We start from the raw sequence: 19,305 nt of genomic DNA, 5'->3' as shown, positions 1-19,305 counted from the left end.
TTTACACCAGGCCTAAGCCAGCAGGAAGCTATTACTTTATCCAGAAAAATGATGGGTGAGTTCACAAGTGATCCCTTCCTCACTTTAACACCGAACAGCTGAATCACAGTGTTGAACTTTCCGTTGTGCAAATAGATAGCAATAAACTTCAAAGGCTCTGTAGTGTTAAATGCTAAAATATATTTTAACCTCCTTATTATACACGCTATAAAATTACACTAAAAAGTTCAAGTTTCTGAAATAACAATTACCTTTCCATAGAATATATATGATTTTTCATTTTTTAAATTTAATTCCTTTTTTTTTTTTTTAAATACCCATGATAAAGATATACCAGCTCCAGTATGGCTGTGTTTCTTCATAAGCACCTACCAGAGTCCTGCACATAACCAAAGCCTCACCTAAAAGTCACTTTTCCAGGTACGCTACTTTGGCCGCCCTCTCTTTTTCCCTTCCCTTCTTCTTAAAGCACCTTCCCGCACGTCACGCTCCCCGGCTGTATTACCCTCAAGCTATGCTGCCCTTCCAGCAGGTGGGCTGGAATTCAGCCCCCTCCGATGAATAAACCGAGCCACACGGCCATGGATGGACCGGCAGCTGGCAACGTTTTTCGCCTCGTGGTGCACCTTCAGCGCAGTACTGCGACCTCCAGGTCCGACAGCATCTAATTCCGTCAAACGCGCGACACCAACGGGAGTTACTTCAGACCCGTCTTCTCTTTCGTAGCCACGCAGGGGGCTGATTTTCCACACACAAGCTGTACACACGCTACGACGGCCTACGTGCAAAAGACAGCGCCCGGTGGTGCTGGCTGCACAGTGTTCAACAGAAAGCAGTCTGAATTTCACAGATACATCACCCACCCCAGTGATCTTCTCCACGGTTTTATCCTCAAGGAGCACCAACAATTTAAAATTTTCAACTTTAATATACATATACACACACTTTTTAAAATTCTGTATATACACACGCACATACACGTGGCATCCGTACATTCACCGCAGGAGGAAGTTATTTACAATTAGTTGGAAAAACTAGATTGTATCAAGTTACAGTATACCAAAACAAAATTGGCATTTGTGCTTTCTGTTTGTACAGGAGTCATTTTCTGTAGTTTCAAAAAAATTGATATTTTTACTTGCATCATCATGTCACATGATGAAAAACATCAGAGAACAGCTAGGGTTGAGAATTACAGAGCATCAGCTTTCCTTACTTGCCCCACTAAGTCTAGAGAATAGGTGCTTTCTATAAAAATGCTCCATTCAAACACCTATGTGGTTACCCAAGCTTGCCTGAGGGTCTTCTTAATAAATAATACCACACAGCAAAAGAACCACGCATCCTGTCGTACACCGTGCACATCTAGGAGATAAAAGTTTCTGCCTTCAGCAAGTCACACGTTAATCAAACAGCACTTAACCTTTTTACTCGGGACCTCAAAGTGCTTTTAAGAAGAAGGAAATACCCCCGTTCTAGTCGTAGTTAAGAGGCACAAGGAGTAAGGCTTGAATGACTGTCTTTTCTCTAGGAAGCATGAAATAGTTTAATAAGAAATACGTTTAATTAAAACCAGCTAAGTTTAACCTTCATAGTGCTTTATTAAGGACAGGTGGCCTGATACAGCAGGCTTCCAGTACCCCTGTGACCAGGCTAACAAGTATTTTCTGGCCTACTGTAACTTCAGCACTGGGCTACATAAAAGTGACTGCCTGCCTCATCTGTTTACGCTTCACTAACCACTGGAGACCAAGAAAGTATTGCCAAGATATAAAATATTAAATAACTCATTAAAAACTAAGAGTGAATTTGTATTTTTTTTAAAACACAGAGCCCGTCAGGCTGGGTGCCAAAGGAAGACTGCTGCCCTCCACTTCAGCAGCTGAGACAGCAGCACGTGTACCGTTACTTGGCGAGCGTTCGGATTGTTTTAGGAGTGAGAGATCTTCTGTGTCCTAATGGGAAGTCATAGCATTCACATTCATTTCAGGAAACATTCACCTCTCCCAGACCCCAAACTGCTCTTCCTTTAGCTGTTATCCATGTGCACATTTGCAACGCTTTTCCACAGGCTTCTTGTAAATGGAGGTTTCTTCTAGTCCCCTGTTTTGACAAACTACACTCTCAGAGATGGCTGCAGGACCCCTTTTTCGATGAGGTGAGATTTCAGGGTTTTATACACGCTCAGTTGTTGCTCAGGCTGAAGTATCAACAGCTGTTTCAGTAATTTGCTGGGATTTGGACCCCTATCAATAAGAAGAAAAACATTTTTTTTTGTGAGCAGCAGCTCTAAATAAACTTTTCAACAGCTTTTCCATTTTCCTCTTGATGCACAAACAATGCTTCCCCTTTTTTGGGGACACCAAGTTACAGGTTTCTCCCAGTCTGTCTCCTCGGGAGGCATGGATGAGCATTACTGGCAAAGCATTCTCCTTATCTCAGTCTGAACGGAAACTAAAAAGCATTTCTTGTAATTGCCTGCAAATGGTCATCACGGAAGGCTCATGACAAATAAAATTCACAGGTTCATCCTTCATCACATAATCGACATTTTTCATCAACAGATCTTTTTTTAGTGTAGCATCTGTTGCCAGGTGAGCTGTGCACTACTGAACTAAATGGAAAGTCGGCCAAGTCAGTAAAGAAAAAAGCGAATTAAACCAAGCTTTTCTACGTAACAGCCTCGATTTTAGCTGGTCACTTTTTTACAGTCTACTTCTAAGATGGACCGAAGATGGGGCAAAGAATCTGTTGCTGATTTGGTATCTAATAACTGTTTTGCCACATGTGTTTACAGAACTAAGGGCAGGTATCAGTTTGGGCACCCACAGCCCCTCACCTTGACCCCCCTGCCCCAGGAACGGAAATGACTCTGTAAGAGATTTGTCATTCCCATGATTTCTTCTTGGAAGCCAGTGTGGTTCAGGGAAAATGAGCAGTATTTTAAAGAGGTCGTCTTCCCTCTTCAGCCATAGTTCTCATCTTAAACAGAAAAGTCAAGTGACTGAGAAAAACTTAAACTTACAGGAAGAACTGCAGCCTCACAGCCAACAGGCTCTTCAGGAACCACACAGGGAAAGCAGATGCTGCAGAACCCTCCTGCCCAAAACCCCATCTTCACACCTTCTCGTCATCACTAAATTCCAGTAAAACTTCTCAGAGGCTGCTACACCAAGCTTCCTGGTACTCAGGGTACAGAGGTCACCTTTAACATCAGGGCATAGCTTGAACCTGACACAAACCCTAGGCAACGACGCGTGTTCACTTAGTGGTTCTGTATTTGGAATCACGGTGTAGATCAGATTTAGCAACCGGCGGTCCCCGTGGTGCTCACAGCGCAGAGTGCAATGGGGACAAAGCGACTATGGCACAGCCCCTGCGCCCGTACCTTATGAAACTGGTGATATAGACGTGAACAAACGTGGCCATCAGGTACTGACAGTCAAAGCGATCCATTATCCCACCATGCCCAGGAATCGTGTCTGCGAAATCCTTTTGGGTGTGAAGGACGGGGAGGGAAGGAAAAAAAGAAAAGTCATGGTCAGTGATGCCAATGAAACAGAAACGATCCATCACTTGGCAGCAGCACGTTCAGGCCGCAGTCAAGCTATGGTTTCACTGCACTGAGCCAAAAGTTAGCAAGAGCCTCCTTTGCTAAAGGAGTTTTTGAATGCAAAGGTGGGTCAGGGGGTGAGAAGAAAAAGAAGATATGAAGCCAGTTGTCCACAGTACCACACACGAGGACAGCGGTAGGTCAGGTGCGGGTTTGCCAGCACTGACTACGCTTGCGTGCCTATACATGATTTTGTAAGCAAGCCTCTTAAGCTAATGGCTCTTGTCGCTGCAGAATCTAATTCTCCTCTGTAACGTTGTTATTGCTTTGTCTTCTACTGGTGCTGCTGCTGAAGCACCTGTTACCAGGGAATATACATTTGCTACAAGAGAAGCACTAACCCGAGGACCCTTTCCACCATCTATCGCTGGCTTTTAACATACTGCCCTTTCACCTGCCCTTTTTTCCTCTGGGTCCTTGGTAGCCCCAGTTAAAAACCATAATGTGTGCATGCAACCTAAATCTATTTAACAGAATCTGAAAAAAAACTGCAGTGAAAAAATTATCACTCATTACAAAAGAGTTCCTGATGCAATCAAAGCTTGATACACTGGCTTTGTGTTACCTGATTTTGTATGTGGGAGAGCTTTATCAGCCCAACCACCCTCCTCTCCCCTTTCTGTCATCCGCACTCGCTTACGTACTCGCTGGGTGAAAACCCTGACCTTGGCCGTGCGGGGAGACTGCCAGCAAGTTAAACCAGCGCCGTGCCAGCCCTCCAGCGCTGGGCAGGCACGTGTGTCCAACCCAACCTACGTGCTGCCTTCAGCAACAATTCCAGAATATCCCCGTCTTCCCAGCAGTCCTTTGACCACCATCTTGGGGCCCAGAAGTATTTAAAGAATGTACTTTTTCATGGTCTACTTTAACACTAAGTGCTGCTTTTCAGAAGATTTTTTTCTTCAAAAAGCCCTCCTTTGCCCAAACAGTGTGTTGCTACCTGGACGTATGACAGCGCACGAGGCTGCAGCTAGAGAAGTGCCGGAGAAGCTGCTCGCACCGGCGTAAGGAAGAGGGGTAAGAACAAGCACACGTATGGGAGTTCAGCACAAACAGAGAGGTTTATATGCTTCTGTGCAAAGCACATGCCAAAACTGGTGGACACAGGGAACACCAACAAGAACAACAACAAGCAACAGGGTAAGAATTACAGCAGTCCTACCAAGACATAAAGAAGGTCGAGAGAAAATTTGGGGCTGCCCTCTTCCCATACTCCTGCTGCCACTTAATACCAGCCAGGGACAACACTGCCACACGCGACAGCGCACACCTTGCAATAAACAGAGGTTAGCACGTCACCTCGTTTGCCAATACACACTCTGGTAAGAAGGCGGCGCTGTATTGGCAAAGGTAGCCAAACATCTCACACTTCGGTGAGCCTGACACATCAGCGTCTGCGTATGACACAAATACCACTGGGACAGCACAGCCAGCCACAGTCTGAAGGGTAAACACTGTTGGTGCCTCTCAGGCATCTACAGACTGCCTTTCGTGCCAAGACTATGGCACGTCTTGTCTAAAGCGCTGCTGCAACATGACTTGGAAGAGTAATTAGCAACCGAAATAGAACCAAATTATTCTTAGATTTCCAACACTAAAGTCACACGTTGATTAGGCCAAGTTTTAAGAATAACACATACATATATCTGATAAAACTAAATACAGCTGGTGATGCTAAAAACCAGCTCAAACATCATCGCACCTTAATAGAAACGAGGTACAACAATGAACAATTAAAAAAACCCCAAAACCACCCAAAACCAAACCCAACCCACCAATTTATCTAATTCAAAGAGAAAACCAAAAAACAACGGGCTGACACACCTTGATTTTGAAAGCTCTTTTAAATCCACTGGCAAAGAATCCTCCGAATGGCCCAATTAATGAGGCAAATGTTGACAGTGCAATGCTGTGCATCTGAAATGGGTACATATTCACCGTTTCCTACAAGAAAAATAATTAGCAGCATTACAAATTTGTTTTGATCTGCTCAAGTTCTTACAGAGAGACTTCACTGGCATCAGGTACCTGTGCTCCTCCTTGACACAGATTAGAAAAAAGGGGCTTTTTTTTTTTTTGTTGGTTGGGTTGTTTTGGATTTGTTGGGGTTTTTTTGTTGATTGGGGGTTTTTTTGGTTTGTTTGGGTTTTCTGGCTTTCAGGGTTGTTTTGTGGGTTTTGTGGCTTTTTTGTAACTTAGTTTTGCGCACTTTGGAGTCAATGGTACAAGTTGCAGCCTTTAAGGGAATGCTATGCTGGCTTCATCCCTGAGAACAGAGCACACTTGTCCCGGCAAGTACTGATAAGCACGCTCTGTAGCTGAAAAATCCCCTACCTTGTGTTTCTGATTTACATCACAACTGGCTAACACCAATGAACTTCCTGACTACTTTGCGCAGTTATCCTAAGACACCTTTCTTTCAGGCTAAACTATTCAGTTGGTCAAACAGAAAAGTTTATGAGTTGGAAATATTAAGGTAATTTTGCTGGGAGAACACAAGGCCTGACATCTTTTGACACCAAGCAAAACATCTTCCAAACATAACATCTGGTCATATTTCGGAGAGAGAACATCAGGAATTGAGTTAACAGGGAAAATCAAAGACAAGCCGTTGTGCAAACAAGTAGATTCAATTTGACTTTTGACAAAGAGTGCTAAAACTAATTCTCTCCTCAAAAGGCTTGTTAGAGCCTGGCAAAAGTACTCCAGAGTTGCACGTGGAGCTACCATCTCTTCTGAGGGTTAACTGATCTCTCTACTAGACTGCCACCGAGCGGGGCGGTCTCATTTCCTTGCCCTTTACCAAAATACACGATATAGCTGGACACAGTAGGATTTCGCTCTGCTCAGTCCACATTATGTTTTTGTGCAGAAATACGCCTATTAAACTGCAATCAACCCTACAGTCCCTGAAGCAGCAATACGTTCATTTGGTATGAAAATACCAGAGCTCTTTCTCCCTGGTGCTGTGCACTTGCTCTTTGAAGTAAGGAAGTATGATTTCCATTTTAACCAAAGCCGTGGTTTTTTTCCTTACCCATCCCAACACAGCCTGAAACAACGGTGGCATGGAGTACTTCTTCAGCTGGAAGAGCTCTGAAGGTTCACACTCTGTCACAAATCTGTTGGTTTCACTGTTATATTCCACAGGGCAGACAAAGTACTGATGCTGAGCCAAAAAATAGGAAAACTGAAAAGCAAAACCAAAGACTCCTGAAATAAGCACTTGTTGTTAGGGTCAAAAATCATACTGTAGTGTACGGCTTTGTCATCGCAAGCTGAGGATAATGAAAGCCTTTTTAATAGCAGAGACCCAGAATGGAGTAAAATCAGCCTGTTTAAGTTGGAGAATGCCTCAAGAAGGCAGACAAATATGGACATTCAATGCACATAGTGATGATTTTGTAACTTGCTTTCCTTCTTACATCTCTCCGATTCATGTCTACTGGATGTTTCGGCATGAAAAAATCCCGAAATGGTAAGTTGGCCACACATCATTTCTTTGCAGATCATTTCTCCATTAGAACTTCAACTGTTGCTTCTACCAAGTTTGGCAGTGCCAAGTTCTGCTGACCTTAGCAATAAATTCCTTATCAGAACAGTTATTATGCTGTTAGGATCTTCTATGCATATTGTCAGTGTAAACTACTTCGCAGGAGAAATGTCATTATAAAGTATGTAATAAAAAAGTACTACTTTACAAAGCCTATATAATGCTATCAATACACTATTTCAAAAGAGGGATGCAACTCATATAGAAAACAATTCCAGCAATGCCAAAAACGGTCAATACAACCTGTTCAGGAGAGGTGCAAGCCCTGCCTAGTCTTTCCAGCTAGTTAGGGATTGGCAGAACTCCAAAAGAACCCCAAACCCTAACTCTTAGGCTTCAGCAGTGTGAGACAACCAAATTCGTCGGTTATTTTACTTCAAGCAAAAACAGGGAGTTGAAGGGTGAACCTATACAAGGAAAGTCCTGTGGTTACTTACAATAAATCCAAATACAACTGTGGAAAAGAAGCCTCCAATGAACCCTTCCCAGGTCTTCTTGGGAGACAGCTAGGCACAAAAGAGCAAGCGTTAGCCTCCTCAATCGCATCATTGAGCCCTTTTTTACTCTATTTCTGGGGTAAATATGTGTCATTTGCAAAAATGATGCTGCTACTTGGGTTTTCAAAGGCATGTGAGAAATACGGCATGTCAGCAGCTGCAGCCACAGAGCACGATGAGCAGAGGAGTGTGGCGAGGACCTGTCCCCAGCAAGGAGGGCAAGTGCCACAGTTCGACTGGTGCCGCCGGGCAGCTGCAGGCAACAGAGAGGTCCCTTCCCATCTGCGGCTGCCTGCCGCTGGCCACGGCTACCCTGACAGAGCAACCGAGCTCCTTCAAGCAGAAGGCTTGGAAACCTGCACGAGCAGGCTGCAGCTTTGTTGCAGACTTCTGCTAGCAAGTGCATTTTTAGGTAGTGACAGAGGCTGGGCGTAGACAGCTACTGCTGGGGATGCTCCATGGGCGACACTACCTTCTCACGTACAGGCTGGCAAACTAACACAGCAAATAACTGCAGGCCTAGAGAGACCAGGGTAGCAAGCTGTTTTCTTCATCAAATTCTATCACGTTTTCAATTTAGGAGCATTTTAATATCAGAACCAACTAAACGCCCAAAAGTTAACATGGCAACATCATGAAAAGAGTAATTCATGGCTTTCTGTAGGGTCTTGCATATTCTACCAGAATAAGAAGATTACGGTTTGAGCCCTTCTCAGTGCTATGTCAACAGGACCGGATAAGGAATGTGTGACCTAGTGACTTATTTCAAATTACAGTTTCTTTACAGTAAGCATGCAGTTAAACCTGCATATGAAATCCAAAAAAGCGATTCTTAACGATGATACAAGGGCCTTGAACAGAATTACACTGTAGTGTCAATAGTAAGTTCACATGAATCCCACCTTCCACTTAAAAATCTTCAGACACAGGACAGTCAATTTGGTTTTTAAGCAGATGCGTGTCATACAGTACTGAGGAAAGTATTTTTTCTGTGAACATGTTTTTGAACGGGTATCAAAAATGCTACAAATTGTAAAAGCTTGTTGGTGAGGAAGTGCCTAAGTACATACCTTAATTAATGGAGTTCTGCCAAAGAAGAATCCAAAAACGTAAGCAGCAATGTCATTGCAGATAACACTTGAAATTGGAACCAGAAACCTAGAGAAAGACATTAAAAGTTGTAGGGAGAACAAGAAAAGCTGCCCGAGCCTAAACACAGGACAGAAAATTGAAACAGCTGCATTTCTTGCTGGGAAATTTTTTGGTAGTATTTAGAAATAATTATGTTTCATCACGTGTTTGCCTAGTCCCCCCATAAGCAGCACATGTAGCTATACTGGTTTTGGTCTTCAGCCAATCGAAACCATTACAGATCCATGTTAGTTCAAGTTAAAATACTACTTTGGTGCACGAGCTTGACACATGAGCAGGCTGGCTTCTTCCTATCAGGCTTGAAGACTGGTACCACAGTTAAGAAGAAATCAACAGATATAAACGTGTTAATGTTACTTGTAACAGCAAAGCAAGCAAATTCCTTGTAAACTTTAATGATGTGTAAATTTAAAAAAAAAAAAAAGTTTCCTTTTTTTCCCCTCTTGTCAGTGTGGAGCAGCCTGTGATAGATTCCCTAATGTTCTTTTCATGCAGACAGCATCCGAGTTTGATACTCAAGCCTGTTAACCCCTCTTTTTTCCCCCTTTTCAAAGCAGGGATGTATTAATAAGCTAAAAGTCAGATGTTGCAACCATCTGCCAAATGGCCTGGCACCAGTGGAAATAAGAAACGGTAGGCTAGCAAGGCAATGAGTGTCAATCACAGTAACATCATCACTATGAAAATAATTTCTTTATACAAACTTTGCCAAAGGCTTTGGGTTTTCTTTCTAACTATAAACATGTCTTTTCTGCAATAACCTCCCTAGTTGTACACATATCAGGAAAAGAAAAGGGAGAACACGCACTACTATGTCCTCGGAAGAACACAAATCATCTTCCATGTGCTTCTTCCTCCTTTCTCAACTTGTAATTTACCCTGTCCCTAAAGTGGTGTATGGGAAAAGAACACACTCTCTTTGAGGAGTGGTTTTAAGTAATCAAATTTAACTGCATCATCAGAATTTAATATATTGCTGGAAATAGGGCGTTAAGATGACCCAACAATATCCAAGAATTAAACTCTTATTTTAAGCAATCTGCATTTATCTTAACAGGGGAGGTAGCAGGGAAGGTGGCAGGGAAGACGGCCAGATTGGGGATTTCAAGTTAAATGGTCCAACTTCAATAGGTCTGAGCAACCTGAAGTTCCCAAGTAATGGAAAAAGCATTGCTGGATATTCACCTCATTCAGCAAAACGCTATCAAACGATTTCACCAAGCATGCAAAGCAATCCTGTCCTTGCAAGTAAACGAAGTGGCTGTTCAAAACGATCATACTTGTGGCTGCCGATCTAGTTCAAGAGGTTTCTGCTCCCTCTCCTGTATCCTCTACCACCACACTCCCAATCCCTCTGACACCCCTTCCAACTAGATGTTAATGCTCCTTTAATTTGTGCCGCTTTAACGGTTCCCAGGAAAATTCCCTAACCAGACCTACGTAAAAGAACCAACCTTTCAATGCAATAGAGTTACAAATCAGTTCATTACTGTCCCCTTACCAGATCATGCCTTCAAAGAGATTTTGGATGACAAGATGAGATTGAGTTACAGTGATCAGCAAAGTGACATGAGTCCATGCGAACTGTTAACAATGCAACAACACAACAGTTAGTGAAAACACCGATCCGTACACCTCGATAAATACTGGCGTGTCAGCTAGAGGAGCTACTTCGGAGCTTCCAGAAAAGACCGGTTCTAGTGACGATGCAGGAGATGTGTGCATACAGTATATCACAATCAGCTGGCTTTCTGAAGCAAGTACTGAAACTTTAACAGCTTTCCCCACCACTTACCTCCACCCAGAATTTTTCAACATGCAGTTTAAGGTCTGATTTAGTAAGACATACGCCTGCAGCAGGAGAGCAGCAAAGCAAGGTAAGCAATGTGATATTCTGTACGTACATGTAACAGGCATGGCAGAACGGTAACAGGAAAATGGCATTGAACTACTCATGACCAAGTCGTGTTACACAGACGTGGGTATCTCTCATAGCAGAATACCAGTCCTCTTAGGAAACATGAAAATTCTCAGGATTAGCACAAAGTGTTAATTTTGATGCGCACGGTCACTTAAACAGTCATTTTCCTCGGCATTGCTCTACGTATTTGGTGTTTATTCTGTAGCACCAGTGTACAATAAAGTGGTTTCCAAACCGTTTACCAGTAAAGATGCTACACTAGATTTTGGTTTCCAACAATTTTGAAATCAAGAACTGGTAGTTTTTTCCCCTGAAAAACCAAATATAATCACTCTAAATGGCCGGGTGATTCGGCACTCAGAATGCCCTACTTCTTCTGATTCTCTCATCACACGTGTTTTCCTGTGGCAGCCAGCGTCTACTTCCAGATAAAACAACTCAGCCAGGCTGAAAGGGAGGGTGCAAGAGCTGCCTAAAGGTTTCTGAAAATCCACCTGCTGGTTCATGAGAGCATCTCTGCAGCAAAATGGTTAGTATTTGTACAGTAGTACTGGGACACCACCTGAAACCAAACGGCTACTCCCCTCGCCAGGCAAACGCAGGGTTGCTAACCAGTGGGTACACGGCTTCTCCCTGGTTTACTGTGGGTTTTATGTAGTCAGACCTTAATGTTTTCTGGGCAGGCACCAAGCCACGTGACTGACACGCACTTTTTCTGCCTTCTTTCAGGAGGGAAAAAAACATGTAAAAGGAACCTATTTACTTTGTGCCAATCTAAAGAGGATGACTTTTTTTCAGGTAAAGACCACCACTCCTAGAAAAGCTGCATCTCCCTGTCAGGCAAGTTCTCCCACAAACAGGGCAAATTTTTTCGAGTAGGTTATTTTTTCACAGGCTCGTAGAGGGCTCACATAAGTCCTGGTCTAGAATTAGGGATCCTCAATGGTAAAGTGCTACCTGAAGCACTGTAGAAACAGAAGGGTTAACCGCAGCCCCAGAGCTGCAGGAAATCTTGATGGCTGTGCTATGCCCTGACTGCTCAAGTTCTTTAAAGCCAGGAGCTGCGCTGCATTACTGTTTTACTGTGCTTCTAATTCCTACATAGAAGTGGGGTAGTTCAGTGGGGATTTTTTGGGTTTGGTTTGGGGGGTGAGTTTTTTTTACCTGTGATGTTACAAAATTAGTTTTCAACCTATAAGACACATGTAAGAAAAAGGTTCATGATCTTGATTGGCTACTCTGCTGTTTATGAGGTGGACAAATACAAGAGAGAGAACACTGGTTTCTTGTAATAGATTAATGATCTACTGAGGCACAGCAGAACTGAAGACCAGAACTGCTGCTAAGCATCACAGAATACATCTTCCACGTAGGGGTTAAAATCAAGTTCCCTTCATGGTCCTTCAATAGGGCCTCTACAAAGTAACACTTGAGTCACAAGAGCCACTTCCCACCCTATGCTGAACTACTTAGTTTCAGACCTGGGAGGGAAGCGCGCACCTCTTTCTCCAGGAAGTTCTTTTGTATCAACCTATCACTGGGAGAAACACATCACGTTGCGCACGTGCAAGGCCTCACCAGTGACAGCTTGTACTGACCAAACGGCCACGCCCCAGGATACGATGAGGATAAGCTGCAAGGTGAACAGATACCCAACAGCCCAACACCACTTGCTTTCACGTCACCGTCAGTGTAAGCCCATTTTCCACACCCTTCTTCCAAGCTATTTCATGAGCACAGGGACACGGCTGTTTCTAGCGACATTCACAACGTGAGTGACCACAGCAAAGTGGGTAATACACACCATGTAAAACTGCAGACGATAATGTTTCTTCACTAAACTCAAAACAAACATGCAGAAGCCTGTAAAACAAAGCAAGTGTAGTTTGTACCAACTCATACGTAATTACACTGAACTGTGACATACCAGTAATTTTCTTCCCTCGGAGCAGCTTTTAATCCCTCTGCTGCAAAAGCATTTGCTTGCGTTCGGTGAAGTGTGCATACAGAATTTTTCTCATCAGAGCACAGGATCAGTTAACATCAGTAAAGACCATCCATTTCATTACTTACAGGGTCCCATTGTAGACATCAATTTTTAAGGGAGGAGACCATCGTCTTTAAAAACCACCCAAAAAACAGGTCGACAAGCTGCTTTTGAATAATTAACAGAAACAACTGAAAGGAAAGGACCAGCTTGCCTCTTTCCCCCCAAGAGGCGCAGGGCTGCACGCAACGCAAGCATGAAGCAAAGGCATTGGAGAAGTCAGCTGACTGGCTGAAACGTTCCGGGTGGCTAACAGAGCGCCGCTGCTCTCCTAAGGCAACTTCCTGCACCAGCAGGGTCAGAGACTGGCAAAAGACCCCCAGCCCTGGGGACAGTGGCCCCACAATCCCAAAGCGACAGTCGCCAAGGGGCTCTGCTACGCCCTGCCTCCTGCTTTTGCTCACGACTGGCTTGTCTCATCTCTGCCCTCACTGCCCTTCAGCGGTCACAAGGCATTAGTTAAGTTAGTTTCCTCAAGCCAAAACCAGCTGAAGAAGGTCAAGGTTTGCAAAGCTGGTTTCATGCTTGCTATCTAAGCTACAAGTAGAATATTTATCTGGTTTTAAAAAAAAAAGAAACCAACCAACAAAAAACCAACACAGTAGACAGACTGACAGTTCATCATGAAGATCAGGTTTCTGAACATATTTTACAAGTAGTTGTAGCATAGCGATCTCCTGTCCCTTAGGCCAATCTCAGTGGTCAACTGATTCAAGTTTAGGCTAAAATAATACTAACTGCATTGCCGAAAATACCATGGACTGCATTCACAGGTTCACAAAGCACAAGATTACCAGCTTATGTCTCTTCTTCCTACAAGAGAGGCTTTTAAAAACTCTTTCTTTGGATAGGGAGCAAGATCTATCCATGAGGCAACCATCTGAAGAGCTTGCAGACAAAATAAAGCCTCAGGCATCTTGAAAAATCAGTTTAAATTATATTGGTAAATCTTACTGCTGTGGACTTAGGAGAACACTTGCACAATAAGGCATCAGCACAGCAGTTGCACATACAAGTCCCCTCCACAGACTGCCAAAAGAGCACCCATGTATTCTTGAGCCCCCATTCCTCAGCGATTAGAATGAATTCATGCCAACTTCTCTTGAGCGTTATTAGCTCAACTTTTTCAAGATCATCTACTTGTTCAGGCTGTGGCTTCTCAGTGAATGCAAAATTTATGTCTGTCTCTTCACAGGAAAAATGGAACTGCAAACACCTAATTTTCTTGAATATCAAGAGGAAAAAGAAACTGGAAGTGCATAAAAAGATAACTGTTCCCCAGATTTAAAAAAAAAAAAAGGCACAGAAATAACTGCAGCACAAAATTCTTTCATTTTTGCAATTTCCCACACTTACCTGTTAGATAGAGTGCAAAAGAGATAAATCTGTGGTACCGAATTAGGAATTGAAGCTGTTCTCTTCTCTGAACAAACGTAACAAAGTAATCAGCTACAGTCTCTCCATAAAAGAAGTAGTTCACACACAGCAAAAAGTACCTACAACATACAACAGCTAGCAGTTATTTTAGCAAGAAATATGCATTTAAGTGTCATTCTTAAAAATCAAAATGAACAAAAAACCACAACGACAACCACCACACAAAAGAAAAATGGAAGGGTGCAAAAGATGTGATGAAAATAAAATTTGAATATAAATTCAGCCTTATACTTTTGGGTCAGTGTCTCCTCTGAGAAGCCAATTTTTGCAATTTACTTCTTCTAAAGCAACCGCACTAGAAAAACAAACACAAGTGGCAGATACAGTTAGAAAATTCATCTCACCCTTAACTACGGCATTGAATACTCCACACCTATGCAAGCCCTTTTCAGACATTCTAGAAGTATAGAACAAGTATCTGCTATCATCCATATCGCCACAAGCAATCCTGCATATTCTCTCCCTGTATGCTAGTAAGGGTAGCTTCTGATTTCTGCCTTACAGACAGGACAAAAGGTACTTGCATAACGAATCCTCTGAGGTTATAGGACAGTGAATCTGACACGGGGCTTGAGGATCTGACTAACTGCATTTTTGCCATCTGGCCTGAACATTCTCATCTTAAAGAGATATTGCTGCATATCCTGCTCCACCTCACCATGCACTTCACCTTTTAGCTTTCTTGACCCAGCAATTATCTTACAGGGTTTAATCCATCTTACAGGGTTTAATCCATCTTACAGGGTTTAATCCATCAACTAACTAGTAAATGCGGCTATTTCTACAACTTTTCCAAAACAATTTGAGAGTCACAGAATCATTTGGGTTGGAAGGGACCTTAAAGACCATCTAGTTCCAACCCCCAGCCATGGGCAGGGACACCCTCCACTAGACCAGGTTGCTCAAAGCCTCATCCAGCCTGGCCTTGAACACTTCCAGGGATGGGGCATCCACAGCTTCTCTGGGCAACCTGTTCCACTGCCTCACCACCCTCTCTGGGAAGAACTTCTTCCTGATATCTAATCTAAACCTCACCACTTTCAATTTAAACCCATTACCCCTTGTCCTGTCACTACAGGCCCTTGTAAAAAGTCCCCCCCAGCTTCCTTGTAGCCCCTTCAGGTACTGGAAGGTGCTATAAGGTCTCCCCGGAGCCTTCTCTTCTCCAGGCTGAACAAGCCCAACTCTCTCAGCCTTTCATCACAGGATAGGTGCTCCAGCCCTCTGAGCATCTTCGTGGCCTCCTCTGGACTCGCTCCAACCAGTCTGTATCCTTCTTATGCTGAGGCCTCCACAGCTGAATGCAGCACTCCAGGTGGGTCTCACCAGAGCAGAGCAGAGCAGAGAATCCCCTCCCTCGACCTGCTGGTCACGCTGCTTCTGATACAGCCCAGGACACAGCTGGCTTTTTGGGCTGCCAGCGCACACTGCCGGCTCAAGTTGTGCTTGTCGTTGACCAACACCACAAATCCTCCTCAGGGCTCCTCTCAATCCATTTTTCACTCAACCTGTACTTGTGCTTGGGGTTGCCTCAATCGCCAAATGCCAAGGCAGCACTCAACCAATAAATAGCAAATCCAAAACCCCTAAGAGATGCACCTCTCTAGGCAACATGCTCTTCAGCTCAGAGGAGTTGATTTTGAGCTCCACATATGAAAGTGGTGGTGGTCAACTGCCAAGGTACACTGAGAGGTAGAGCGCACAGCTCCCCCTCTAAAAATTTTAGCAAGACTGCAGAATCATTCATGTATGAGTCTGCCCTAGCTGTAGATCCAGAGCCATGGAATAAAGCAGACAATAGATCAGTCCCCTGGATTATCTAGGAGGGACCAGAGGGGAAGTGATGAGCATGTACAGAGTTTTCCACCACATTACACAAACAAGTTGCTTCTAGAAATGAAACAGCAATGTGACAAGAGACAGAGCATAACCTCGATATTTCAATTCCTTAAAAACCAAACCCAGCACAAAATCAAAACAACACAACATCGGTCGTGCCTGAAGAATTGCCCCTAAGCACCTCAGAGACTACATGCGCCCAACACCTTCCCAGAACGCTGACTCCAATCAAAAGCCTCTAGTTTTCCTTCCAGAACTCAGAAGTTCATTTCCCCAGTTCTATCCAGCCTGATATAAGCTGGACATTGTCACAGATATCTTTCAGAAGATCCCCCAACACTGTATTTATGCAGACCTGTGATTAAGTGCGTGACTAGAAAGGATTTGAAACTTGCATGCTATTATTTTAATTCTCTGTGTGTGTGAAGAGGAACCTTTAAGGTACCTGTTTTATTTACTTCTCATGCAAGGTTAACAGCAAAAAAAATAATCCCAAACCTCATAACAGTTCAGGAAATAAGTATGAGGTGATTATTTGGCTCTGTGTATTTTTAGATAGATTATACATGCTCAATTCTGACTTAAAGCATATATACGTGCTTTAAAAAATTTGAAGTACTAAAAGGCCAACTGACTTGTCCAAGTTCAAGGTGGAAGACAACTACAGAATCCTGTATTAGAGACAGATGTCAACTTCTATGCCTGCACATGACCTACAAAGCTGTCCTTTCACCATGACAGGACATGAACAAGATGAAGGTTGAAGTTTCACATCGCTATTTATTGATGTTCTTGCTTACTACTCACCAGCTGAGGGATCTAAACCACGGTAAATCATATGAGTGGTAGACTCTGTAGCCTATAGTAATGATTTCGTGGTAACATTTCACTTGGATGCTTAGGACCTAAAATAAGAGAAATAAAAAACCATGTAAATATGCTGCAGCTGTTTCTTAAAGTCAGTAAGTAGCACTGCAACCCGCATTAAGGCGAGAAATTATTCTGAATTTAAATTCCACACAGAAAACACAGAGCTTCAAAGCAAGTCCAAATTAAAACTAAAGCTCCATTTAAACCCCCCCCAAAAACTCAAAACCACTAGGCGTGCTTAGAAAAAAAACATTGCGCCAGCTGCAAGAATACGCTTGTGAAACAAGGGAAAGCTCCTGAGTTTTCTCCACTAAAACAGTTTGGCAGCAGCAGCCATAAGTACTTTTTCTAAAGAAGGCTCTTCTGTTTCTTTTAGCAAAGTTTTATCTCAAAATTTAGCTCACAAAATATTTTCTAGGCGCAATGGAAAAAAGTAGATGTGCAACACTACTTGGACACCCAGGTCTTCCACTTGCAGGCGTCTCATTAAGGGTAATTAGCATTGATGATTAGAAGCTAAGATCATCTAATCCAGGTCTGAATGTCACACCCTGCACAGCCTTAATTTTGTTTTGCTGATGTCACTACTCCAGTGCTTGCCCGTGCAAGTCTGGTAGTACACCCTGTCAGCCTTCGGGCTCCGAAGGACTCTGCCAGTTTTGTCTAATCCAGCCAGCAGGCAGATCACCCTGCCCACATACGAAGCATTGCCCAACACAGGCTATCAGTAATCCCGTGCAGGGGCAGGAGGAAGAACCTACCCTGCCGACTGCACACACTGGCTCTGCAGTATTCTCGTACCACCTGCATTCATGAATAAATTTCATCTTGCTCAACGTGTGATCACAGTTTAAAACAGTCTTACACCACCCTAGTGAGTTAATTTTAAGCTCCGGTCCCTCGTGCTCTTTCTTCTGCTTGGCCTGTGTCATAAAACCTAATGCTACACGCAAGAACATTAAAGGATTGCACTTCACAGTGGAAAAGGACACTGGGGTCCAAAGGCACGGAAGCTTGTGCCTGTGACCTTTGTAGCAGGTAGACATAAAACATAAAACATGCCTCCCAACTTTTCAGAGCAGTCTCAGGGCTTGTCCTCCAAACTTCTCTGGATTACCCGTCCTACAAGTCTCTGGGCATTTTCACCCCCAGTATTAAGATTTTATTTCAACACAACAACTCTAGTTAAAAGATAAGATATTTGATTCCAGTTAAATGAAATAATTCACAAAGAAAAAACGGTTTTCCCTCCATTATTCTTTTTACATAGTCTCAAATGTCAACTTTATGAACAGTTTGTTGTATTAAAAGACACAGTTTTTGCTTTATGGTACAACAGAAGTAGTAGTCCATTCCAATTCCATACTAAGTTTAGTTACTTTTTGGTTCATCTCTTGACCATTTTGCCCAGAACTGCAGTTTCAGAGTATACCATGAATATACCAAATCACACTGCAAATTGATTAGTTCCCCTTTGTTTGTTATCATCATTCTCAATGGTAACAGACTATTAAAGGAAGGATGGCAAAAAGAAAAAAATAACTCTACAATGACCTGCACTTTTTTTGTTGTTGTTTCTTCACACAGAAAAAAGAGAACCCTCCACCAATGAAACAATGAATTACGAGTTTATTATGTGATTCACCTGAAAACAGGAAATATAAACCAGACTAATTCAGATATAGAGACTGTAATGCAGACCGTAATACTGGTGAAACAGCATTCCAGTCTCTAAAGACAGTTCAGGAAAGAACCCCAGGAGTTTATGACCTTTGGAAGAAGAGGCAGGGAACTCAGGTGTTTTACAGGGATGTTTGCAGGGAGAAAACTGGAAGGGTCAAAACCCAACTAGAACTTAACCTGGCTTCTGCCATAAAAAACAACCAAAATGTTTCTGTAAATGCATCAGCAGCAAACGGAGGGCTATGGTGAGTCTCCATCCTTCAAGGATGCCAGGGAAAACATAGTGACAAAGGCTGAGGTTCTTAATGTCTTCTTTGACTGAGTCTTTAACAGTAAGACCAGCTGTTCTCCAGCTCCCTGAGCTGGAAGGCAGGGGCAGGGAGCAAAATGAAGCTCCCATAATGCAAGGGGAAATGGGCAGCAACCTGCTACACCACTTCAGCATCCACAAGTCTATGGGACCAGATGGGATCCATCCAAGGATGCTGAGGGAGCCAGTAAAAGTGCTCACTTTCCATCACTTACCATCAGTTCTGGCTAAGCGGGGAGGTCTCAACTGACTGGAGGTTAGCCATTAACAAAAAAAGGCCAGTAGGAGAATTCAGGAAACTACAGGCCTGTCAGGATGACCTCAGTTCCATGAAAGATTATGGAGCAGATCATCTGAATGCCATCACGTGGCATGTACAGGAC

At 43.2% G+C, this 19,305-nt stretch overlaps 1 protein-coding gene across 1 annotated transcript; it reads right to left on the bottom strand.

Moving 5' to 3' along the window:
- Positions 1 to 2,116: 2,116 nt before the first annotated feature.
- CDS1 (CDP-diacylglycerol synthase (phosphatidate cytidylyltransferase) 1) lies at positions 2,117 to 17,011 on the bottom strand (the record flags this gene model as incomplete). Its single annotated transcript, XM_010154359.1, is given in 10 exon segments — positions 2,117 to 2,246; positions 3,389 to 3,492; positions 5,438 to 5,557; positions 6,651 to 6,803; positions 7,604 to 7,672; positions 8,734 to 8,821; positions 10,317 to 10,399; positions 12,541 to 12,599; positions 14,140 to 14,279; positions 16,867 to 17,011. Coding segments are annotated over 10 exon segments (1,091 nt in total), but the record flags the coding sequence as incomplete, so codon positions are not given.
- Between the last annotated feature and the right edge of the window lie 2,294 nt (positions 17,012 to 19,305).

This window comes from Eurypyga helias, unplaced genomic scaffold, assembly GCF_000690775.1.
Source record: "Eurypyga helias isolate BGI_N326 unplaced genomic scaffold, ASM69077v1 scaffold6826, whole genome shotgun sequence".
Classification (NCBI taxonomy): domain Eukaryota; kingdom Metazoa; phylum Chordata; class Aves; order Eurypygiformes; family Eurypygidae; genus Eurypyga; species Eurypyga helias.
Note: the sequence above shows the minus strand (reverse complement) of the source record. Positions and strands in the feature narration are given on the sequence as shown.